Here is a 26,408-nt window from a genome sequence, read left to right as displayed (position 1 = left end):
AGTTCATATTTAATGCACAACAATCATAACAACTTCTGTAATATTTTATAAATTAAAGTGACAGCAATTGCTTCAGTTAAATAACCTAAAGCAAATAAGATAGCTTCAAAGACCATGGAACACCTCATTCACCTGGTTCTCTTGACTGTTTTTCTGATTCCAACCTACTTTTCACTGCTCTTATCGCCTTTTCTACTGTATCCCTTCGCACCTGCTCAATGTTTTCTTCTCTTGATTCTTTCATATGGGCTTGAATGAGTTTGGCCATATCAAGAACCTAGTGAAATGATTTGAAAAAATAAAAATAACACAGAAGAGAAATATTGCATCTGATTCCACTTCCATATGATGACATGAATTTGGAAAAACTCTGCAAATTTCAGAAAAATTTACATATAATTCAAGTGCAGTGTTTTTTTGTGGAAAAAATAATTTCTAATTTGCATTTACATTTAATTATCATAGATACAAAAGTTATTCATAATATTCTTATGCTAAGACAAATAACTGACAAATATTTGTCTCACATAGAGGGTAAATTAAAAAAATTTTTGAAATTTAGCTACTTTTATAGAAATGAATTTCACTAAATTACTGTGTTTCCTCTGTAATCCATATATTTGCAATGTGTATGTTAGTAACACAACAGGAATAAGAATTTGCTTAACTGATTCCCAAGCCTCAGCTGATACCCTTGTTACATAAGACATTTATGAACCTACCTTTCCTTTATATTTGTGTGCAATTAGGTTACAAATAGTCGTTCTTCCAGAGAATGCAGGACCAAATACTAATACTTTACAAGGAGGAAGTGGCATTGGTGGTAACAGGTAAGGCCGTGGATTCAGCATAAATGTTTTCAATGCTTCTGGGGTTGACAGTACGTACATTTTACCTAGAAAACTTAAAACAGAAGAGAAGCTAACAGGTATAGTCAGTTTTCTTATAAAATAGAAATAAAAATAAAAAGTGTCAAATTCTGCTAACCTGACAGCCAAGTCTGGGTTTCCCATTACAATATCACCTTCCTTTAGAGCCACAGGACATGCTTGTCCCCACCTGCTTCTACGCCATCGATATCTGTGTGCTATTAGTTTGTAAGATGACAGAACCCGGAAAAGTTCATCCTGTTTATTAAAACAGCAATTACAGCATATGTAATCTTTGTCTGAAGCTACATATGTCTTGCTCTTAGCCTTTTTTGAAATATTTTGTTGGAAAATAACCAAACCTAGAAAGAAAACCACATTATGCTTTTTAGAATCTTTAAAAAAATTATGTATTTCAGAATTGTAGGACAATTTTAAGGAAAAGCTATTTAGTTTTTCAATTTTATTTAATAAAAATAGTTCCTGTAGGCTTCATTTATTATTTTCAGAAGTTTAAAACAATAAAGAGGTACAAATCAGCCATTTATTGAAGACGACAGAAAATGGCCAAGATTTCTTCTGAAGGGGATGAAGAAATGATCATGATCTACGGGGGGGAATAGCAAGTCCAAAATATCTCTTTCAGGCATGCAGAAATGTCATGTGATAGGAGTAAGTTTAATAGACCTTCTACAGAAAGTGAATAGGGAGTGAATCCTAAAGTTTATGGTGACTCTTAATTATTGAGAATAGTATAGACAAGTGCTGGCTGTGAAGAACTGCAGAAGGACCTTCAGAATCTAGGAAGCCAGGCATTAAAATAGCAGTTTTACAGAGAAAATCATGAGTTGTCATTGATTCTCACTACTCAGGAATAGATCTTGGAGTTATAATACATACTTTCACGAAAACATCTGATCAATGCTGAAGAGCAGTCAGAAAACCAACCTGAATGTTAGGAATGTTTAGCAAAGAGAGAATAGAAGATAAAGGGTTTTGGTTTTTTTATTGTATAAATCCTGTCCTCATCATTGAATGCTATGTGCATTCTGCTACCCTAATCTCAAAAAGTAGGCAGTAGAATTGGAAAAGTTTCAGAAAAATGTAATATGACTGATCAATCGCACAAAAAGATTTTCATGTAAGCAGAAATAACGTTAAGTAGACTGGAACTCTTCAGTCCAGGAATAAGACAGCTACATAAGAACAGGACAGAAGTCTGAAATCATGAGTTATTAGAGGGCAGATACAGAGAACAAAACTATTTACTGACTTTTGCATATCAACAACTAGAGGAGACTGAGCTAAAAGGTGGCAGGTTCAACACAAAGGGAAGCAATTCTGTATATAACGTCCAGTTAAGCTGCGGAACTCTTTGCCCCAAATACTGTGGATGCTAAAAGCTTACACACAGACTAACACAAACACACAGATTAACTAAATAATAAATACAGACGACCTCTGACACAGAAAGTCCTTCACTTGTGAATTTGTCAGGGACTGAGAAAACAGAAAAGTGAAGAGGGAAGTGTTTCTCTGAAAATGTGTAGCGGGGTCTCCCAGTTACAGTACCATTCAAAGTTTTGCTTAAGAATGACTTAAAAGTTTTGTTTAAGATGACTGCAAGTGAATATAGGTGAAGACATTTACGCAAAGACTTCTGTTTTTCAGTTATATTTGGAGGGGACACAAATTATAATTGTCATGATTCAGCAAAATTCAGCACTAATTTGTCATGTTTCTAATTAATTACAGGAAATACAACATATGTGATTTCAGCTATGCAGGATGTTGCTAAATTTGTATTAGCATGCTGTTTCTCATTCAGGAAAAGAGTAAAGAGTGAGCTAAAAGTCAGCTGCTGAGGTTGTTATCCTTTGGCTAAAGTTTCTTTATTTTCTTGGAAGGAATTCATTCTCCCTCTGTTGCTAAAACAAACATTTTGTTCAAAATTCTGTTATAATCACCTAACTTCTTTTTTAGTGATTTTTTTAAGTGGCTTTCAGTCCCAGAATTATCTTAAATTCACATTTCTGGAAAATCAAGGCTCAAAAAATGCCCTTATTGCATTGTGAAACAAACTGGTTGCTGTGACACAAAGATGTTATAATACAAGCTTACAGCAGAAAATAAAAAATATTTTTATAATTACTACAGTCAATCACATTTTAGAAAAGCACACTTACATTTTCCAGTCTCTCCGGCATTTCTTCTTGCTGACTTTGAAGTCTAGTTATAGGAGCTCCATTTTGAACACCCAGAGATTGAAGTCGGACTACCACTGACTAAAGAAAAAATAACTCTTTACTTAGTACCGATCAAAACTGTTTTTGTGATCTGAAAGGACCCGCAAAGTATTTTTTAGATTGTAACTTATTATTTATATAATGGCTACATATACACTAAGGCCCAGTTTCTAGCTTGGAGTCATGCTAGTTATTGAGCTGAGTTTTAACAAGCTATTTGGTAGATACAGGCAGTGCAAAATGCTGAATCACAGCCTTTATATCTCCTCATTATGCTGTGAATCCCAAGCCTTCTAAAGGAATAGGCTGTGAAGGATTCTTTCTCACAAAGCAGTGGAATTATTCAGATGAGCTCCAATCTGAAAAGGAGGAAAGTCTCTTTAGGAGATCAGATTATGCACACTTGGAAGTAATACAACTTTGGCTAATTTATTTAAAAAGATACTTAAACCAGATGTCTGTCAATGAGAATCAGATGATATTAAATTTAATTGAAGTATTTCCTGTATGTAATCTTGCTTGAATGCAAGTGTTCTTGAAATGAAAAAGCAAATTTTGTCATGTTTGGACTAGTTTCATAACAGGTCTTTGCCTTACTTTTAGGTAAAATGGTTGGAATCATTACACAACTTGATCGCCTTTACTATAAATTTTCTGTTGTAATGTTCACAAACAGATCATAAATGAGGAACTTTTATGTTCCAACTCTGCAAAATTAGTGAGGTTTTTTTTTCCCATAGGACTACTCTTGGTAGTAAAGTTAAGCATAAATTGAAATAATACTTACAGAATTATAATTGATTCAATTTGTTTCAAACAACAGAGGCAAAACTGCAGGAGCAGCTCACTTCCTACATTGTCAAAGACAATCTCTCAATTTTCAACCCCGTACTTTAAGTTCTGATTTGAAGCAACTCTTATTTCTGAGGCAGAGGATAAGATTATTTATCTTCAAAGTTTATCATTGTAGTTTTTTAATAGGGAGAATGAGTTGCTATGTTATGAGCTAAAAATCTAGACACAAGCACGCAGCAGAATTGTTAAAAGAATGAAGTGTCTTCTATTACACTGTAAAACAATATCAAATTCATAAAAATGCTGTCATTATTTTAGACACCAACACAAAATAAGCCAATTCTGTAAATATATCATATTGAAAATGTTTTAATTTCTCATGTTAATAATGATATTTTACACTAATACACAAAATAAAGCACTAAAATCAGATGGATACAATACAAAAGAGTTTGTAGCCTGCCTGAAAATATTCTCATGTAACATGTATGTAAGCCTGGGTGTGGTGCAGTGAATCTTATAATTGTTTTAATAGAGCAGCAAAAGCAAGCATTTCAAAGCTCATGTTTTCTAATAATAATTAAATTAGTTTTATACACAACTTAAAATTTTGCCAACACCTTAATAAAGAAAACAATCCACTGAACTGAGAAATTATTTTCTAGTGGAGGTTAACTAAGTTGGTGCATAGCTTGCTTACTACAAAGAGATCATCTGGTTTCTGATTTCCATCCAGTTCAATAAGATATTGACAATCCTGTTCAGCCATCAAGTCCTGTTTAAGAACAAAGACATACTCATCAATTGAGTATAGCAAACCAGATGATGACATTGAAGCTCATTCTGTTCCTACACATATCAAAGGCTGGAGTACTGTGGACTTCAGCAAAACCAAGATTCATTGTACTGATGACCTATAAAATCTTCTGGAGATAAACTTTTATTTGGTGATGGATAAATACAGAGAGAATTCCAAAACTGGAGTTACAATGGGTTCAGAAAACAGATTATATATCCTAGCTCAAATGCAAAAGAGCTACAAAGAATCAAGATACAGTAACATTTTGTGTATGAATTCAACTTCTAATTGTCTAACTACCTTAATTCTCTGCTGGAAAATGGTGACAATGTCAATTAACAGGTTTCATAGAAATACCAGCCATGAGACCAATGTTTTCATTTTGGTCCTGACTCAATTTCTGTAAAATTTGAACAATATCTTTGATTTTTCTTATTTTCAATTTTCCCATTAGTAAAGAAGATATCAGACTAAAATAGACATCCCATGTCCATTGTTAATGTCTCTGTCTGAGGATTGAGAACACTTACTCCATTCCTGAAGGATGTTGGTCTAACCCCAGCCCTGAAAAAGCCTAGTGAAGGTGACTTTACAACTTTCTTCACTACACTTAAGGTCAGAGTTCATTTCCTTGCACCTAGTCTAAGTCTTTTAAACTATAAATTAAATTATTTGTCCTACCTTTGGTAGACATAGATAATAACTAATTACTTCTTTCTGATACTTTTCTACAGAGAAGATAATAGTTTGTGTTTATCTTATATACAATGGTCTTCTTAGTACATCCATAATATTTGCTTTTGTACAATAGCATCACATTTATTGACTCAATTTATGACTAACTAAAACCCCACAGTTTGCAGATTATCTGCAGTACTGAGGTCTAGCCAATTATTTCACATGTTGTAGTTGTTCATTAGGTTTCCTCCCTAACTGTAGTATTTAACACTTATTTCTACTCAATTTCATCCTAACAACTTACCAAGAAATCGAAGTCTGTTTGCCAAAGTTCTTTCTACCTATCCCAGTTCAGTACAAACTGCACATCTTATAAGCTATTTTTCAATTTCATCATCTCAGCCTCTACCTGGGCCAATGATAGACCCCTATGTTCTTTTAATGTATTAGTGAACCACTAAGTATGTTCACTAACACATTCATCATTAGTGAAGCCTAAGTAAGACCTACCAACTAGTGGAATGTGTTGAAAGTGTTAAAGTTTGGTGTACATTCTAAAGTAATTTGATCTAAACAACTTTCCATTAGTTTGCTTACAAGAAACCCATGTGAGATTGTATAATGATTAAAGAAACCACATTTTTTGCTTTCCCCTTCACAGCAGTAACAAGTTTGTTACTGTAGCAAAGAACATTATACCAGTTTTACACAATTTTATCTATAGATTCATCTAATCCATAAGGAAATTGAAGTGCATAAATAAACAGTAATTGTCAAGTGCGCAGCAAACATGAGGCTTTTGCAGTTGCTTGTACCAGGAGATTAAGGAAAAAAAAAAAAAAAAATAAAAGAACGAATTATTGCTTTGGACCTGGGGGTGGGGGGTGGGGAAAAGATACATAGTAAATCCAACTTTCCTGAACATAACAAGGAAAGAAAAAAACAATGTCACAGCTGCAGAAATGAAATAGGTGATAAAGCAAACTAATTATTGGGTATATAAATTCGCAGGCAGTGAAGCAAGTGAGGAAGGGAATCTATTGGAGTGCAGAGCAATGGATGCAAAGAGCAGATTTCTTATGGGATGGCATGCTAGAATGGACTCTGGTAATGGTACACTGGGTTCTTCAAACACTTCACTTCCTACATTAAGGAAGCATTGTGGTGGCAGGTATGGTTTCACTTTTAAAACTCAAAGTGGATTACTTTATCTTGACTCCAGAGTAGAAACAAAACCTACAGATGACAACTTTCTATCATTGATTTCAGTATGAATTTCAGAACTTGGGGATATGTTGTAGCATGCCTTCTGCCCACCTCCATACAATAAATTTCAAACTAAAAAAAAAAATAAAATAGTGCAAGATATTTTAAAAAGTCTTTTGTTATGCATAATCATATTATTTTGCTTTTTCTTACTTCTAAAGGATGAAGCATTATATCTTTATACGTTCCAACTTTTTCCTCTGCATTTTCAAGAATATCTTCAGGCCTCTGCACTAGTTGATGCAAAAATTCTGACATCATAAGTGGATCTTCTGCAGTCTGCAGAATGAAAAGTTACACAGTTCAAGATACAGAAATAAAATAATGTACTAAACTAATTTTTGTCTTTACTCAAAGGTAAATAAAGCAGCTTTCCAGAGTACTGCAATGAGTATTAGCCCCATGATTGCTGACCATGATCCTATCCTGATGAAGTGTAGTTTCTGCAAATTGAGAGGAATGTGCCTAGAAATTGCATTGATACGTCTCTGGCCAGCATTATAAACCAGAACAATTCAACCTGAATTCAAAATTAATACCTTCATGAAAAAAAAGAAAATCTGTTTGTAGTAGTCTAACACCAAAACCAGAAAACAAGCTGGTATCCTGCAAATACTAGTAAAACTTGCTACAATAAACAAGAATTAAGAACTCTCTTGTTTCCTTAGACCAAGAAACAGACAGTATAGTCACCATTCTCCTGATACACCCTTCTAACTTATGGCAAGAAACAGTTCAGTGACTTCTGAGTTAGAGACTGAATCCAGGTTAAGCTATACAATAATTACCATTTGCTGTCATTTAAACCTACCATTTAAGTATTATCCTACATCTCTTAAAGCAGAACAGAAACTGAATTAAGATTAGAGTTCAGCAAAATTAATTCATAATGTAGTATGGTGATATTTTAGAATATTGGAATTTGTTCTGCTATGTCTAGAGTACATTATAATACTTCACACTGTTAGAAATTAGCAATACTTACCTCTTCTTCTTCCTGCTCTTCATCTTCTTCTTCATTAGCTTCTTCAAGCTGATCTTTCTCTTTCTTATGTTTTTCAATAACATTAGGATCCCACTGGCTCCTCTGATATACCTGCCCTGAATCAGGGTGTTGCCTTTGTCCTGATATTCTTTGGCATAAGTCATAATCTGAACACTAGCAAGGAATAATTAAAAGGAAATAATGTATTTATTGTACTGCTATAACAATACTATTTTTTCTGAAACTGCAGAATGGTGGATAGGAGTCTGTTTGGCCAATGTTTGGATTCATAAACTTCTTCTCCAATAACATTCTGAGTAAACACAAAATTTTCAAAAGCAGCAAGTATTAAAGAAACACTTAAACACTTGTATAGTTTTTCCCCATCAGCATTTTACATTCCATATCAGGAGCGTAGCCACTACTTGAGCACATTTTACCATGCAAGTTATACCTTGTAGTATAGCAAGTGTAGGTGTAGTTTATGGATAAAGGTATTTTGCAGACAGGCTTGTGATTGCTCTTGCCATTAACGGCAAAGTGGTTTGGACTTCAGCAAGATTAAGTCAATTTTAGTAGGTGCCTCTGACCTCTCAGAGCTCTACTATTACCCAAAAGCATAGTGCCATTGTGTTAGAGGCTAAATGAGTCCAGCAGTTTGGAGCTCTAGAAGAGTAAGCAATGGTCTTTCCATAAAAAGCCCTACAGACACAAATTTAGTTTAACATTAAACACAGATAAAACTGGAGGTAGTCTGTGGTGGTAAAATCATTAATATTTAAGATTTGAGAGGTCTGCCTAAGAAGCTTATCCTAACTAAAACATTCCTAACAAAACATCCTAACTAAAACATTCACCCTAACTAAAACGTTCCTTTGAATTAAAAGCTAGAAGTCTCTGACTGTTTCTACCTCCCCACTTCTGAGCTAAGCTAATACCGGGTGTGCCACTCCTATAGGCTCCACCAGAGCCTTCTTTCTACATTGTCACATTATGTACTGTTTGATTCCTTCTTAGAATTGTGGCTGTTAGCAAGCTACTTAAGTAGTTAATCCATTCCAGGGATGGATACTTGACTTTGTTAATATTGAAAGGATTGTTTTTCCTCACCACTTTCTTTCTTTTTTTTCTGAAACAAAAAGCTGGTTGGGTCTCAGAAATCACTTAGCAGAGAACAGAGGAGCAGAGGGGGAGATGCTGTCTGAATATTTGCTCACTATGATAACAGTTAATAAAGCTTCTATCTGACCTATCCTAAATTGTACTTGTATTAATACACACTTGGGGTCCCCAGATCTCCAACAGGTCTTAAGATGAGTATCTTAAAATGCTAGCAATAGGCACAGTACACCCATTTCCTGAGGTATCCCTTGAAGTATTACAATACTTCAGGATATTTCTCTATTTCTACAGTGAGTCATACAGCTGACATGACTGCTATATGACATAGCACATTTTGAAATAGGGAAGGAGAAATTTGATCAGATATAGTTCTTTTTTCAAAGGTGCATTTTCTGTCCTTGTTCTTGGAGATACAAAATCTCCCTAAATTGGTTTGCTAATAACAGTATTTCATTATTCCCAGAGTTCTCTAGAATGTCCCTTCTTCCTTTGTTTTTGATATAATGAAAATGGTTACAATTCTGACATATCTGTGAAAACAGCTTGAACTCACTAAAATCAAAGGCAAAATTATTCATTTGACTTTAGGGCAAGGATTTTTAATGAGCAAGGATTTTTAACAGCCTCAGTCTTCTTCCTGGAGGAGAAGATGACATAATTACACGAAGTCAAGAATTCTGTTTTCTTTCTATTGTAGTTAGTATCACTCTTCTATTTGTACTGTTGCACATGAAACTATACAATTTATATTATCAGGAACTGGGATTTCTAGCTATCTGGTATTAAAACAAAGATTGACTTTCTGTAGCTGAAAAAATCAAAACTGCCTGAAAAGCAGCACAAAAATATGTTTCTCTGATGTTTTAAGATCTTTCCATCAGCATAGAAAAAAAGGTTTGAAGTAGGCATTCACAAATTTTCATTATACATGGTCAAACAAATTAAGTCTCAAAAGTATGGAATTAAACCAAACACAGACTTAAATCTGGCCAAGTGATAGACTAGGTCCATGCACTGAAGCTTAGCATCTGACAAACCACATAGATATGACAACTAGAACCAAAATCCCAATGAGAATGGAGCACAAGGTCAGAGGTTGATTATTCAGAGTTGCTTCGGCAGCTCATTCTGCACATTCAGAGTAAAAGACAGAAATAATCCAGTTGATAATAAATAAAACATTGCAAGAGAAAGGGCCTGAACCCTTGTTCATGATTATATATACTGTTATTTTGTCTGCATGGAGTCTGGCAAAGTTTGCTGTGGGCCATCTAGTATTCTCCCAGGTGAACAGCTGGGCACAATCTGGAGAATGGCACAGGCCTAGGGCCTTTCCCAGCGGGCAGTTTGGACATGGCCACCCCATTCTGACTAAAAAGACAGGTTAGCTGTGTTCTGCCAAACCAGTTGGCCTGATGTCTGAAGAGTCACTCTTGCCTTGTTTTATTTACTAATATGGACATAGCCAGCAAGTCCATTCTTTTAAATTACATTGAGAAAAGTCCTCTTAATCCTCCACTAACAATGATTTATGTTTCTCTGGTTATATCAGAGTCACTTTTGTAAAGTATATCACATTACTATGTTACATAACTACTCATGAATAAATTGGGATTTGTAAATGAGATGAATTAATAATGACTAAAAAGCAGTTTCACAATTAGTAAGTAAAAAATAAAACAATTTGCTTTCTAACTTCCATATGTGAAAAGTTTCTCCTGAAACACATGAATGGCAGATGTACATGTATCCAAAATCCCATAATAATCATGTTATTCAAAGTTTTCTTTTCTTGAAAACCTGTATCTTCTAATTGGTAGAGGTGCAAAGCCTGTAACTGCTACTGAAGTTTTAGGAAAGATTCATTATTTTACATGAGCAATGCTTATAATGGAACAAACTAGTGTAATTCCATTCCAATACAAAAGAGGACAGTTTATTATTCCTCAATAAACACTATACTCAAATGGACAGGGGAAAAGATTATCTTTTGACTTACGCAGCATAGGAGGCTACTAATAATTAGGAAAATGACTGGCAAGTTACTGAAGATGACATTACCTTAATGTTAATCAGGAAATCCGGTTTTAGTTTTAAATTTTTTATTTTCTCTATTTGCTGTGAAACAGTCATGTATTCCTCTGAGAGAGAAGGAAATCCACTGAGAACATAACCTGCCAAATACATTTTATTAAATATATCTTTTAGACAGTTATGTCAAATATAGGACTAGTTATACTAATCACCTTTAAACAATACTTCTATTTAGGGGCACATTTTTAAACTATGTACATGACATAACACTATTAAAAAAACTGTGCACCCGTGTCTACTTCAGATGAAATACAGACAAAAACATGTGTGGTTTTCAACTTGATATAGGACTCTCAAAGTTTGTTAACTCAGTTAAGAAATGTAAGAAATATGCAGACATTAAAGATCATGTTCAGACCACCTGCTTCATGTGCCTAGCTCAGATATTGTACTGCCTAAAAAATAACAAGCTTTTAGTGATCATTTTTGCCACTAGAAGACTTTCTAAAAGGCATTGCAAAAAGTAGTCACTTTATGATACAAAGCATTTAAACTAAGAGTCTAAGCTTTTTATACCGCCTTTAAAGGTCTTCACTTCTATGGACAATAAAGGGAGCCTGAACTCCTCTCTGGGATTGTATTGGGTTTGTGTGGCAAGGTTTTTTTTTTGGGGGGGGTGGGGAGTGGCTACAGGGTGGCTTCTGTGAGAAGCTGCTAGAAACTTCCCCTATGTCTGATAGAGCCAATGCCAGCCGGCTCCAAGACGGACCTGCTGCTGGCCAAGGCCGAGCGATGGTGGTAGCACCTCTGGGATAACATATTTAAGAAAGGGGAAAAACAACTGCGCAGCAGCAGCTGGAGAAGAGTAAGAATATGTGAGAGAAACACCTCTGCAGAGACCAAGGTCAGTGAAGAAGGAGGGGGAGGAGGTGCTCCAGGCGCTGGAGCAGAGATTCCCCTGCAGCCCGTGGTGAAGACCATGGTGAAGCAGGTTGTCCCCCTGCAGCCCATGGAGGTCCACAGTGGAGCAGATATCCATCTGCAGCCTGTGGAGGACCCCACGCTGGAGCAAGTGAATGCCTGAAGGAGGCTGTAACCCTGTGGGAAGCCCACGATGGAACAGGCTCCTGGCAGGACCTGTGGACCCATGGAGAGAGGAGCCCACGCTGGAGCAGGTTTGCTGGCAGGGCTTATGACCCTGTGGGGGACCCACACTGGAGCAATCTGTTCCTGAAGGACTGCACCCCGTGGAACGGACCCATGCTGGAGCAGTTCATGAAGAACTGGATCCACGTTGGAGAAGTTCGTGGAGAACTGTCTCCCATGGGAGGGACCCCACGCTGGAGCAGGGGAAGAATGTGAGGAAGAAGTAGCGGCAGAAACAATGTGTGATGAACTGACCACAACCCCCATTCCCCGTCCCCCTGTGCTGCCTGGGGGGAGGAGGTAGAGAAAATCAGGAGTGAAGTTGAGTCCAGGAAGAAGGGAGGGCTGGGGGGAAGGTGTTTTTAAGATTTGGTTTTATCCTACTCTGATTTTGATTGATAATAAATTAAACTAATTTCTCCAAGTCAAGTCTGTTTTGTCCGTGATAGTAATGGTGAGTGATCTCCCTGTCCTTATCTCGGACCATGAGCCTTTCATCATATTTTCTCCCCCCTGTCCAGCTGAGGTAGCAGAGTGATAGAGTGGCTTTGGTGGGCACCTGGCGTCCAGCCAGGGCCAACCCACCACAGGGATACATAGTGCTCCTGGATGTTAAATCCTCTCAAAAGGAAGCACTGTGCACACAGTATGCATACTGAGGCACCTAACTTGGTAAGCATCCGTTCACTCAGGATTCACAACACTGAGTCCTCTTTGGCAAACAGACACCGACTGTATATGACAAGCATGGTGGCAATAATACCTTTTTCCTAGTATTAGAGTGCTCAGCCCCACAGGTGGACTTGTGGCTTCAAGTTCCTGGGAGAGTACCATAACCACTAATGGCTGCATGCAGTGCAGTAAGAACTACTGTATAGCAAGGAATTAAATATTCATGAGGCCAGAATGAGAGACTAAACAAGAATCAGGTGGATTTGTTTAGCCTAATAATGAGAATATTCCCTTAGAGAAATGGTGCATGCTCCAAATGCTTAGAATTTTATGCGGTAACATTTAAATGCAAGTCTATGCAGCACAAAACCATAGCAGCAGTCTTTGCAAGAGTGATTAGGACTGAAGACTCCTCTTTCTTTGGGGAACTACTATCCATAGATACAAAATTTATAGAAGAGGATAAGCAAGAGAGAGCATAATGTATAGTCATTCCTCTAGGAAATGAAAATCCTGGATTCTAAGTTTTTGATACCTTCAGAGAATTCTAACTGGTAGTGAGATATGGGGAGTCTGCACAGCCTCTGCTTATCAACACATCCCAGATAACAACAGCTGATGTGAGAGGAATGGGAGTGTAACATGGGAAAAGATTATCCCAAACTGTTTCTTGTCTGAGAGGGTGTTTGCCCCCAAACTGATAATGTTGTGGGGAGACAACAATGATGAAGTTTACCTAAGACAACTATCAAATAGTAACCAGGGAATTACCAAAAAAACTTTTGAGGAGAGAAGGAGTCATCTTGAAAAGAAATATTAAAGAAGCCAGTCACATTTGTGACTGGGGAAAGACACCTTAGAGTGTAAAGGTAAAACAACAGCAGCCAAACGAGGTTTGACGTGCCAGCATTACAACCTTCTATCGAGGCAGACAGAGCAGCATCCCTGTCGGATGCTGTGAGTAACCTGCATTTCAACTACTGGACTGATAGAACAGGCTTAAAAAACAGTGACTCACACCTCCAGTGTGTGTGTATGACCTTGTGTGGAGCTTTCTCACTGGTGTGTGGATTGTAAGAACACTCACATTTCCGACAGAAAGCGTGCTTAAATAGGTGAACATGCATTCTCAGAAAAAGGAATGTGTGCTTGTAACTTCCACCCATCTTTGAGAGAGGTTTGCATGCATAACCATGCAAGTTTGAGTACACTGTTTGGAATTGGTTTTAGAAATTAGTGTTTAGAATTTTGTAGGTGTTTATTAACATTTGGCAAGTGCCTAGTGCTGTGGTTTGTCTGTTGTGTGGCTGACACTGAACCTCTTCACTGACTGCCAGTTCACTCATTGCAGTTAATTACTTGCTGTTAATAAATCAATAAACATCTTTGGTCCTGATTTGATTTAAATCACGCTAATTGAGCAGTTTCCCCCTGTGATAATGACACAGATTTTTTCCCTTGCAAATATTATTTAGGTTAACATGATATGAACTTCTGGTTGTTTTCTTGTTCTATTGGGGGGAAAAAAAAAAAAGCAAGCATATCAGCTACATAGAGGTTATAATTCTGTATTTTCTTACCTATTATGCCCTAAAATACAGGTATGCTTGTTATTTTCCAATCCTTCAGTGCCTATGTTATTTTAAAAAGATATACTGCTTATTTCAAGAAATAGCTTAGAAGCTTCATATCTGACCTCCTTCAGAAGTAAAAAAAAATAAATCTGTTTTTAGTGACTTACAATTTTTAAAAATTATCATTTGTTTTAGCACTTCTGAGTACCTCTGACACATCAGTCTCCAATATAAAATGTATTTATTAAGTTGGAAGAATATATATGAAAAGAATCCCTTATTGTGTGTACTGTTTAGAAACTTGTATTTTACAATGTTAAGAACAAAAGTTAAAAGTAAAAATCTCAGCCTGTCATACACACTGTTTCTAAATCTTTAATGAATAATTAAAAGCCAATTGACTGATTAGTTCCTGCTGAAAGCCTACTTAAGCTTTCCAAGGATTATATTAAGATAGTTGGTAAATAAAAAGTGATTAGAACTAGAAAATATCTAACAAAAATTGGTTTTGGAGATGACTTCTAGTTGGTAGGAAAAATAGTAATGATGTACTTTATTCTGTTCCTTGCTACTTTTGGGCATCTGTAATACAGAAAATGATTTGGCTACAAGAACCAAGCTCTTATCAACTTTATAGTCGTGTTTACAGTCTCTAGGATCTCTGTGGTCCTCTGTGATACACACATCTTAGTTATTCATCATCAGACTGCCTCAAAGAGGTGAACTCAGATAATACAGACATCTCTTCAGGCTTTTATTAAAATCCTGACATGTGGATTAAGAGACTGGTATTTCTGCTGCTACTTCTTCCCTCAAATTTTTGTTTCCTCATCATCTCTTTTTTTTTTTATTTCTTCCTTGTTTCTCTGTCTTTTGCCTACTGTTTTGAAAGCCTGGTTTCACCAGGTAAGGCTGCATCTTTTGCAAAACTGCTGAGTTTTGGACTAGAGAAGGAACAAAAAACATTGCAGCTGAAAACATATAGAAGTGTGATAGTTTTCAGAGCAGTAGAAACTTAACATTTTCTTGGCACTATACCTGTCTCCCTCCTATAATGGAAATTTCAAATAAAAGTCAGCACCAGAAAAAGAAACTACATTTTCTTTTAATTTCTTTCCATTTAGCAGTATATTTGTTTTCTCTTCAGGAAAGCAGGTTCAGACTCTAGCAAGATTTGCAGCACTAGTCTTAACAGCATCAATTAACATAATCTTTCCTCAAAAAGAAGAATTATTACCCCTACTAATACTATTCTCATCTAACTTACTCTCAGTGACAAAATGGAAAAGGAATAAACAATGTTGTAAGAAAAAAAAAAAAACATAATACTTTCCATTGTAAATAATCTGTTTTCCTTATTTTTCATTATTTTAAATGTTTAAAATATTTTTGCTGGTGGGTTTTTTTGTTGTTGTTATAGAAGTATTCAAGCAAAAAAAAAAAATCTGTATTTTAAATCCTAAAACTTTTTCAACCAGATAATATTGTCAAATGAGAGTCATAGCAACACTTAAAATTTGGGGCAAATTCATTTTCTCAAAATTAACACAACATAAAATTGGTATGACATTTTCTGATCTCCCATATTGGTAAATTAATCCCTAAATACACTCTCAGTTTATGGCTATTCCACTGCCTGAGGAGCACGAGAGATGCTACTGTCTAATACAAAATAAATTATATTTATTTGAGCAGTAATGGATGCAAAGTGTGTCAAAATTATAGCTAGCTCATTCTAAGAAGTTTAGGCTATAAATATACTTACCAAAATGAGCAACTTCTGGTGACTCAATCTTTTTCAGAATCATTTCTGTAACCAGTTCTTCAGAAATACTTTGACCTTTAAAAAGCAATTCTTGACACTAAGGTAAAATGCAAAACATAAGTCTTATACAATATATATTTGTCAAGAATGTGACAAAACTTACTAGAAGATTAGACCTTTACCTTAAGCCCATATTCTGTTTCTTCATGAATATTTGTTTGAATTACTTCCAAAGCTGAGAAAGCACATAAGACAGAATACAATTAAAATAATTAATAAAAAATATTTTATATATAGACATGTACATGCAGAGATGCATACATTCACACACACAGATACGGTATGTGTGCTCCAAGCAACCAGACTATTTTTGAATGAACAGCCATTATATTTAGGGCCATTATTATATTTTGTCCATCCAGATCTTGGTGCCTTCTGGCAATGCCTGGGTAGATGTTTTTCCCTACAACTTAGCCATCTATATACTACAGACAAATGCACAACAGCAGCCTTGCAGAATTATTTTAACTACTGATTTATATCAAATTAGCATTACTGCTGTGTAATCCAGAGATGAGTGTTTGAGCTCAAACACTTCTCAAATTTTAAAAGCAAGTTTTAGAAAAAGAACTGTTTAGACACAGAAAAACAGTTGTGTGCCTAAAATCCCTTAAAAACCTACTTCTTATATAGTCTAATTAATCTAAAATTAAATAAATACTAAATTTCACATCCATCAAATTCAAAGGCCTGCCATCTGTCTCTGTGGACAGTGACATCATAGCAGAATGATCCTGGAAGTCTTTCACACTTCCATACCATTGAAATAAGCAGACACTCACAAAAGTTTTCAAGAATGACCTGTAAGGCCACATCTATATTATCAATAAACCAGGCCAGGGAAAGGTCCTGAAGCCAGGTGGCTCGTGCCTATACAGCTAAAACCTTTCTCCCCAGAACATAGTGCCTGTTTTCAAACTGCTCGTACTAGTAATGATGACTGTCACGCATACTATCCTTCATAGTATGAATGGGTGTTTGGGAGAGCGTTATTTGCCATGAGCCCAAACTGAGACAGGGAATGTATTAACAAACAACACAGACAACTGAAAATCAGTGCTGTCCGTGTATCCTGGCCCTGTTTTATTTATGAGTATTGACCTATTCATTGGATAAATCGATATAACGCATTTTGTTAAATTAAAAAGACTGTGAACACCTTTCCTATTTAATAATTCTCTAACTTTGATTATTTTTAAAATAAATAACACAGCACAGGACAAATATTAATACATTGGAGCAAGTCCAGTGGAGGGCACCAAGATGATTAAAAGTGTTGAACATACTAGAAGAAGCCAAAAGAACTGGCCTTGTTCAGCATGGAGGAAACAGGACAGCTCTTATTGCTGTCTAAAACTACTTAATGGGGAGGCACAAGACAGAACCACTGTCTTCACAGAAGTGCAGCTAGGACAGGAAGCAGCAGACACGAGTAGGAACATGAGAAATTCCAATGGGGTAATTAGGAAGCAATTTTTCATCATGAAGGTGGTCAAACATTGGGAAGTGTTGCCCAGAGAGACAATGGAGTCTCTGTCCTTGGAGATATTCCAGACTCAACTGGACACAGCCCTGAGTAACCTTCTCTAGTTGACCGTGCTTTGAGTGGAAGGTTGGACTCAGTGACCCCTGGAGGTCCTTTCTGAGCTATATTATTCATGTTTCTGTATGCTGAATTAATTTGTTTCTTTCTTCTTTGATGTAGAAAATGAAAAAAACCTATTAGCAAAAGTTGAAGGAGAGTGTGTGTGTACACGTGTGGGTACACTAGACAAAAGAATATTAAAAGAAATAGGAGCAAAAGAAGAAAAGATTAATTCTCTGAATCTACTAGAGGTAAGGCATAGAAATGCAATAAGTGAGATTTACATCAGTCATTAAGAAAAACTTTCTAATGGCAAAGACTGTGTTACAGAGATAGACTGCCTAGAGATTTTAAAAAACAAATTTGACAGACATTTGTCAGTAATGGTTTAAATACATTCAAACAGTGTGGATTGGCTTAAGTACATTCCTAAGGTCCCTTCCAATTTTGGTCTATCTATGTTTTGGACCAGGTATTAATTTTTTGTTAGACAATCCTATGAATTAAAAATTCTGTATTTACATAAGTCAAAAAAGCACTTTATTAAAACTGAATTTCACCATATTATAATTCCAAATCTTTAACATAAGATAAAGATACTTCATTTGATAAATAAGCCTCTGTATTCACAGAAACATCAACCGTTACATCGTCCACTAGAGGGCGTTTATTAGAATAATAAAAAATACTAGGGGGCACATTTAAAAGAAAAAAATGTAATGAAAATCGATATATAAAGAGTTAGTTCATAATCAGAACAACAGTACACATATACACCATTAAATTAGATTTATAATTTGGTGTCCCCAACGAGGCACTCACGAAATTGCTTCATAGTTAAGGTTATTATGTGCTTTGTTTTCTTCTACTTAAAAAGGTTATGTTAGCCTTCAAACTGGTAGGACAAATCTGGTGGAAAAGTTTACTTTTTTCTTAAGTGAATGAATCAAGATTTGTGAATTGTAATGTCATGGATACAAAAATATTACCAGGGCTTTAAAAAAATTACAGATTTTAAATTTTTTTTTGTTATTGCTGACAAAATTAATACAAAAGAAAACTGCCAGAGACTTAATTGGTTTTTGTTGTAGGAACCTACTTTCTTTCTGAGATGCCTTGAAATGAAAAAAAAATCTCCAACGATGTTTTGATAGGGAATAAGATAATGTTGTAAGCAACAGGTTTTACTCCACAGATCTTCAAAAATCTTCAATGAGAGGGACTGTCAGAAATGGAGCTGGATAGCTTAGAAAATGAAATGGTATCTTGTATTCCAGTAAATGCAGGGTGGGAGAAATTAACTGCATCTGCTCAAATAAGCCATCAGATATTTTTGGTTTAGAAATTTGAAAGGGCTGGCTCCCATTGCTTCCATTATTACTTATAGTGATACAAAAGCTATGCTTCTGTTTCCTGGAGTACATCCCCCCTTGTATTAGGCACTGCACAAACAGAAAGGAAAGAGCCTCCTATTTTTTCATGGTCTATATTGGAAATTCTCTGTGCTCTCTGGAGTTGAATGAGTTGCCTCCACGTGGACAAGAAGGGTCACATGAATCACCTTACAGGACTGCAAATAGAACTTATTATGTGTTACGTATATCCCCTTCTAAAAGAAAAAAAAGTTATTTTCTAAGCCTCTCTATAACTAAAAGGCCATTTTTCAGCAATTGCTTTTCTGGCAAAATGGTTACTTCGTCCTTATCAATAGTCTTTACTGCAATCAGAAACATGTAATTTTGAATTACAGGGAACAGCGAGGATATTCTAAACCAAAAGGTATTATGAAGCCAATGCAATCTCCCAAATACAGTGTATGTTTACCTTCTATGAAAACACATTTCCATATTTCTGCTAGTTTTCTAGCTAATGTTTTCTTTCCAGAACCCTTAAAATGAAAAATACACATTTAAAAGAAAAACAGGCAGAAGGAAAAAAACCCCAAATATATTACACAATAAAGAATATCTTTTCATATGATAAAAACAACTAAAAGCTACCATCAGGATTAGGGCCTCCGAGTTATGCACTGGAAAACCACAAACACTCTTTTTAATATCATCCTCAATTTCATACTGCCTAGCATTGCTAATATGCTGTTACTGTCCTTTGCAGTTAATTATTTCTAAAGTAATTATACTGACTTTGTTTCTGAGTAACTTTATCTAAAACTCAGCTATGATTTGCCCATAAATTCCTGTGAGAAACTCTTTAGGACTGAAATTTATTATCTTCAGTCTCAAAGCAAATTATGACGCAAACCTGTTCAGCCATTTCTGAGTAAGATACAGAGGGATAGTATTCTCTGACTAAAACAACGAATACGTAAAACCTGCCCTTGCTAGTCCACAAATCTGGTTTAGATACTGATAAAATGTTTATCTTATCACTTGTATTAATCCTGAGGAACTAACATAACCAAGAGTAATAAGGCCTCTAAGAGTACAGCTACCCGAATGGGATTTTGCAAAACTCACCATCTTCAATGCTTAGGGTTATGCCCTTTTTCCAAGGGCATACAAGAAGACCTTTTTTACAGTCTGTTTGCCCTAGATAAATTTGTGATTAAAAAATATTTAAAAAAACACAAATAAATCACATTCCCAGTTAACTGCATATCAGCAAACACTCCAGCCTACTCATACCTTATATCTTACAGATGTGATGAGAATATATGTATTTGGTTTTGCTTTAATGGAACTACTTTTTTAACTTAAATATCTTAAATAAGATAGATGCTCTACTCATCAGCCATATAAATAAAAGATTTTATCATAAAAATAGAGTATTTAATTCCCTGCCCTCTTGGCCAGGCCTGTGCAATTTCAACCCTTTGTTAAAATCTGTATTAATATCAAGCATCTACTGAAGGCACTGATTTCAGATGAGAATATCTATTTCTTATACGTTTTTTGCATTGTCTTTCAATGAGTACTTTATGCTGGTTTGGTCTATAAAAATGTAAAGTTACCTTTTTCATGTAAGGTTAGAAATTTGATGTTTGTTTAAAATTAGGTGAGCCAGTCCACTGTAGTTTTCTACTGAGCTGAATGCACTCTTTCAGGTCTCATACTGACCATAAGGCACACTTGTTGGCTATCACCTTATACAGTCTCACTGTGATGTTCGCATCTCATCCACTTGCAGAACACCACCCTGCCTCTTTTCTCAGTTTGGACAGATGTAAAGATTTGCAGCCAAGCACTACCCAGCAACTGGGGTCAAGGAGTAAGAAAGGATGCAGACCTGTGCCAACACTAGGGACTGGGAGCCTTCCAGCCTGGTGAAAGTCTTTGAAGAAAGGAAACGTATCTTAGCACTATGGCATTGATTTGGGGCTTGATTTGGTGGCTCAACTGGCACTGAAGTTTGGGTTGGTTGCCGGTTCTCTGTGCACACCATTTATCTCTCTACCTGCTAGACAGAACAAAGCAGGTTTCCGTACAGTCATTTCAGACTCTGTTGTGGGACCTAACAGAATCACACACAAATGCAGAGGGCAAGCTGCTAGAGGACCTTGCATTCACACTGAAAGTGGGTGTTCTGAAGGCACCTTTCATGGGCAACTGCAATATTCAAGAGGAAAGCAGCTTTCAGGGCACCAGTGGTGTGTTTAAGCACATACCAGATTCAGTATGGACATAAGACAAACTTGCACCAAAAAAGAACCCCCTTTAGCAAACTAAGGCACTAATGTAAAACCCTTCACCTGTAGAGTCTTCTACATTTGGGGAAAAGAAATCTGAGAAGTCTAGGATTACAAAATGTCAAATTTTCCTAAGTAAAGGAGGCCACAAATTATTCAAGAAAAAGAGAGACCTTGAATTATAGTTAAAATGTAGTACAAATCTCCTTATCAGGACACCTTGGTGGATTTCACTTATTCCCAAATATATGGCATATAATTATGTCAAAGTTTTAATATTAAAGTTAAAATATTTAATATCTCATCGCATCTCTGTAAGTCATTACATTAACCTGACAGTTCTTTTATGCCTATTTATGTCTTTCATCTGTCAAGTTTTTTAAAAGTTAGAATACTGAAATAGCATAAAAACAATCCAGTTGCCAATGGGAAAAGAGAAGAAACTTTTTGAGCAACATGTGACTTTTAATTACAGTAATAACACTTGTAATTGTAATTGACTGGTCACTCAGGCCAAAGATTGGCCTCATTAAATGAGATCAGAATCTTTACCACACTCTGCAGGATTTGCAAAGTGGAAAAGATAAAAAAGTAGGTCTTTGATTTTTTTTGGCAGTGTCACTAAACTAATGTTTTGAAAGGAAAAGTAAAATTGTTAGCAGAGAATCTGAAGAAGAAACTTCCATCAGACATCTTACTGGCTTTCCAAGGATAATTAAGCAAGTGGGCTTGGACAACAGAAATGATTTTTCAGCTTCATCTTCATCAAAGATGTCTGCAAAGGGCTGAGCTTGTTTTTCCTCTTGTAAAGCCATAAAATTATCTAAGACTGGGAGAAAAAAAAAAGCTTGTTATAAAATACAGTAGCTTACATACATGTAAAATTACACATACTTAAAAGCAGAACTGAATAATAATGTGATACAAGGCGAATTGCCTTTTGTAACAAAAGCTGTTCTAAGAAGAAAAAACATTCAGAGAACATACACAGTGCACCCATTACTAAGACAAGAGTCGCTGCTGCAAAATAAGGGATTGTCAGAACCACCCCCAATCCCCAGCTGCAACTATATGGATGTTGATAATGACTTCTTCCTGACTCTTAAACTGCCTGTAGCTCTTTTTTAAACAGCATGTAGTTGTTTCATTGCCTTTTCCTTCCTGTTCCAATTACCACACAGTTGTAGCTTCTCTCTGGTCCCTGAAATGGACCATGGCCCTGCTAAGACCTTCACTTGTGAGCTTGAAACACAGAAGAGCCCCATCATGGTCAATGGAACTACTCGCTGTGTCCACAGTTGGGTATGCGAATAAGGCTTTGCAGGATTAAATCACGGTTCATGGTCTGTTCTGTAATCCTCTCACAAATCCCAGCTCTTCCAGCACTGCAAGAGATGGCACATCCAGCACTATGCAACAAAGTGAAACAGAAACAAATTTCTAATTAAGGTAAGCTGGAGCAAAATTTGGATGGGCCTTTCAAACAAATGGAGTCCAAAAACGTGAGGAGCTTGATGAAGCATGGTTTGAAGAAGGCAAAAGACAACCTCAGTTTCTTTACTCCCGCTCCCCCCAGTCATTTTTAAATTAAAAAATTCTACTTCAGGATGAAAATCTGAAAAAGTTTGTTTTGAAACATCAAACTGAAACGTGTTCTGACACTTTCAGAATAAGACCGATAGGAACAGTATTCTAAGATTAAAAAAACCACCACGCACAAACCAACCCTCCATTCCTCTCACGGAAACTCACTGGCTGAACTTCACCTTGGGTTTCCGGCAGTTTCACTCCTTCCCAAACCGTTACAATTAACGGGCGATTTCCTCATCACAACAGCCACCCCAACCAAACCGAAGAAATAAAACCAGAACCCCCGCCCCGACTAAAAGCCTGGCGGGGCCTTGTTTCCCCCCTCCGCCAGCACGCCCCTGACGGGCAGCGCAAAGATCCCCCCGGTCGGCGCCCCTCGGGACGGGGCGGGAGTGTCACGTGAGTGTCACTTACGTTGAGCGAAGTGCGGGGCGAAGGGGCAGAGTGAGGGCGCAACGGCCGCCGCGCGCACCCCGCCGCCACCGGCTTGTGTACCGCCGTAACCCGGGCAACCCAAGAGCACCGCCCCCTTTCCCGTCGCCCCGCCCCCTCGGAAGGGGGTGAAGGCGGAGACCGCGCTCGGCGCAGGGAGGCGCCGCTGGGGCTCCCGCGGGCCGCAGGGCGGGGAAGGGACTTCGGAGCTGTTCCTGGTGCTGACCCTGCAGGCGGACCCGCCCGCGGCGTCAGGGGGCACCGCACCCCCCCAACGGGCGGGGCCCAGCCGCAGTAGCGGCTGACGGCGCCGCTGCCTCGGCTGCACGGCAACCCGCCCCCGCCGCGCCGGGAGCCGCGCGGCCGAGGGGTCGGGCGTGACGCGCCTGCACCGCCCCCTCGGGCGGCGGCGCAGGCGCTCTCCCTCGCCCGCCTGTGGGCGCGCCTGCGCGGTGGCGTGCCGGCACTTCCGGCTTCCACCCGTCCCGGCAGTGGGTGGTTGGGGCTGGTTCCCGGTCCCTAGTCCCGTCGCGTCCCCCCCGTCCGGGCAGGAGCTCGGCTTCCCCCTCGGCTTGCTGGCGGGCAGCTCCCCTCTCCCTCCTGCCCCTGCCCCCGCCGTGCCTTGAGGCCGCGGCAAGGCCCGAGCCCTGCGCGGCCGCCATGCCCGCGGTGGCGGCCGCCCCCATGATCAGCTCAGTGCAGAAGCTGGTGCTGTACGAGACCAGGGCTGTAAGTAGCGTCCACCCCACCGCCGCCGCTCCCGGGGGGCGGGGAGGAGCCCCGCCTGACGGCCCCGCGCTGGGGGCTGCCGCTCCGGGCGTGTGTCAGAGCGGGAGGATGTCCCTGCGCCCTGTCGTGCTGCCTTGGCCCTGCCCGGGGCTGCTGCCTTGGCTGGCGTGCAGCTTGTGAAAACGCTGTTCCTTACCTTTTCCCTTCTTCTGTTGGTTTTTTCTTGGTCACACATCGAAACATACGAATAACTAAAAAAAGGTTTTAAAATTCTTCTCTTCGCCGTGTCTCTGCCTTGGGACTTAAACGAAGAGCTGGTTTCTGTCGTAGGTGCTGTTAGCGTATGCAGGTCTGGAATCTGAGCTACACAGTGCTGTAAGCTCAAGGCCCTGCGCTGCCGGGCAGCGGGAATGGCCGCTGGGGCAGCGTGGGTGCTGCCAGCTGCGAGGCTGGAAGTTCAGGCCCCGCGTTGCTGCTGCTGTCAGTGTTTGCGCAGCTACCTACTGGTTTTGTTGTGTGGCTGTGGTCACTCAGCCAGGCTAACAGTGCTGACTCAGGCTGTGGCGGATTAAAACTGGACAGCTGAAGTTGCCCAGAATTAAGATTTTAATTAAGAATTTAAACAGGATGGCTGAATTGGTTACCACCCGTGCCTGTCTGTTTACTACTTCTGAGAGATTTCAGCTCTCATCGTCTGAATGGCCTGTGGAGCAACTTCCAGAGTTTTCAGTCTGACCTCTGGAAGTAAGCTGTTGAAGATTTTTAGCATTCCTTAATGTTCTGTTGCAGAAACTGTAGAGATGTGCTATTCACAGTACTTTTTTTGCGATGGGCAAAGTGGAGTAGAGGTTTGAGTGGTAATTGCTTCTTTAGCCATGTGAGTCAGAATCCGATTCTTGGTCTAAATACCCTGAGATAGTGCCATTGAGTTTATCATCCCTTAGCTCCCAATCAAATGTCTTTGTGTAGTTTCTCTTGTTTCATCGTATGTTGTTTTTTCACTTGAGGTAGTTTTGGATGGAGTTAGGTGCCATGACTTTAAGTGCAACAGTTAGATCTAGTTTTAAGTTCAGAAGTTACCTGTAGTGATAACAGAATGATAGTTTTTACACTGAAGTCAGTGCAGCCTCTTGAAACGTACCAAAATGGCAGATTAAAGCATGCAGAATTATTAGTACCAGTAAATGGAAAAAATGAAATTACAATTGCTTTCCAGAATGTTACTCGTTTTCACCGATGTCCAAAGGAATTCTGATGGCTGCCTTAATGCATCTTTCTCAGCATTGCTGGAAAACACTGTTTGTTGTTTTATTTTCAGCTAAATTATTGCCATATGGGAGAAGGGCAATGGGGAAGTCTGATTACCGAATCAGATCCTGATTTACTTAATGTAGTTATTCCTGGCTCACAACTCATGCGATTTCTCAGATAGCTGAGATTCAGCTTTTTGTGACTGGCATGCATGGATATCTGGTTTAATTTTCTCTGAGCTTTAAGGTTCAGTTGCTGAGAGACAACCTGCTATTTATAGAGACAATATTATGCTTTAGGGTTCTGTCAGCTAGCTGCAATTCTCTAGGCCTCTCAAGTTGATCCTGTTAGTTCAGGAACCAGAGTCTTTCACATCTGGCTAGTGGTAACTGGCAGTATCTGCTGGAATGGGTGGTTTTGCCCGTGCTTTGCTGTGTTCAAAATTCAGTAAGTGGCAGATCCTTCCGATCACTCAAGGAGGCAAGATGGTTTTGATCAGCCATGAGAGGCAGTGGTTTGTGGATCAGCACGTGCCACTTGAAATGTCTCAGCTGAGTAATGCTGTCTGAAAGCTGTTTATTCATTCGCTTCTTGTGGGGGATGTAAATGGAATATTTTCCCTGAATATGGTTATATGATTTTACTAAAAAATAAAAAAGGATGCCATACTACCATGAGTTGCAGTCCTTTGAGTTTTGAAATTCAAATTCTAGTCCTTTTTTTCCAAAGGAAAAATGCTATAGGAATAATTTTGGAATAATTGATGTTGAGGCACTTAATAAAATCACAGATTCATGTAGGTTGGAAGGGACTTCTGGAGTTCATCTAGTCCAGCCCCCTGCTTAAAGCAGCTTCAATGAGAGTATGATGTCAGGGCTGTGTCCCGCTGAGTTTTAAATACCTCCAAGGGTGGAGATTCTACAGCCTCTGCAGACAACATGTTCTAGTGCTTGACCACCCTCATGGTTTAAAAAAAAAAGGGGGGGGGGGGGAAATTCCTTATATTAAGTTGCAATTTTGCATGTTTCAACTTGTATCTGTTGCATTTTGTCCATCCACTGTTCACCCCTCCGCAGAGTTTGGCTCTGTCTTATCTACACCTTCTCATTAGATAGTTTTGGACAGCAGTAAGGTCCTCCCAAAGCTTTCTGAAGGCTGAACAAA

General features: G+C 38.2%; 2 protein-coding genes across 2 annotated transcripts in view; one reads left to right on the top strand and one right to left on the bottom strand.

Moving 5' to 3' along the window:
- Window positions 1-710: 710 nt before the first annotated feature.
- AK9 (adenylate kinase 9) lies at window positions 711-23,276 on the bottom strand. Its single transcript, XM_059831578.1, is given in 12 exon segments — window positions 711-903; window positions 988-1,127; window positions 3,056-3,154; window positions 4,611-4,685; window positions 6,807-6,922; window positions 7,614-7,812; window positions 10,822-10,934; window positions 15,952-16,048; window positions 16,134-16,186; window positions 19,421-19,484; window positions 21,941-22,071; window positions 23,247-23,276. Coding segments are annotated over 11 exon segments (1,266 nt in total). The 5' UTR covers window positions 22,058-22,071; window positions 23,247-23,276.
- Window positions 23,277-23,924: 648 nt separating this feature from the next.
- The window catches only part of FIG4 (FIG4 phosphoinositide 5-phosphatase), a 76,667-nt gene continuing 74,183 nt past the window's right edge, over window positions 23,925-26,408 (top strand). The window contains exon 1 of the mRNA XM_059833169.1: window positions 23,925-23,993. Coding sequence (XP_059689152.1) covers window positions 23,925-23,993 — 69 coding nt within the window. The remainder of the gene's footprint in view (window positions 23,994-26,408) is intronic.

The sequence above is a fragment of the Gavia stellata genome, chromosome 2 (genome assembly GCF_030936135.1).
Source record: "Gavia stellata isolate bGavSte3 chromosome 2, bGavSte3.hap2, whole genome shotgun sequence".
NCBI lineage: Eukaryota > Metazoa > Chordata > Aves > Gaviiformes > Gaviidae > Gavia > Gavia stellata.
The sequence above is the reverse complement of the archived record's forward strand: the minus strand, read 5'-3'. Positions and strand labels throughout refer to the sequence as shown.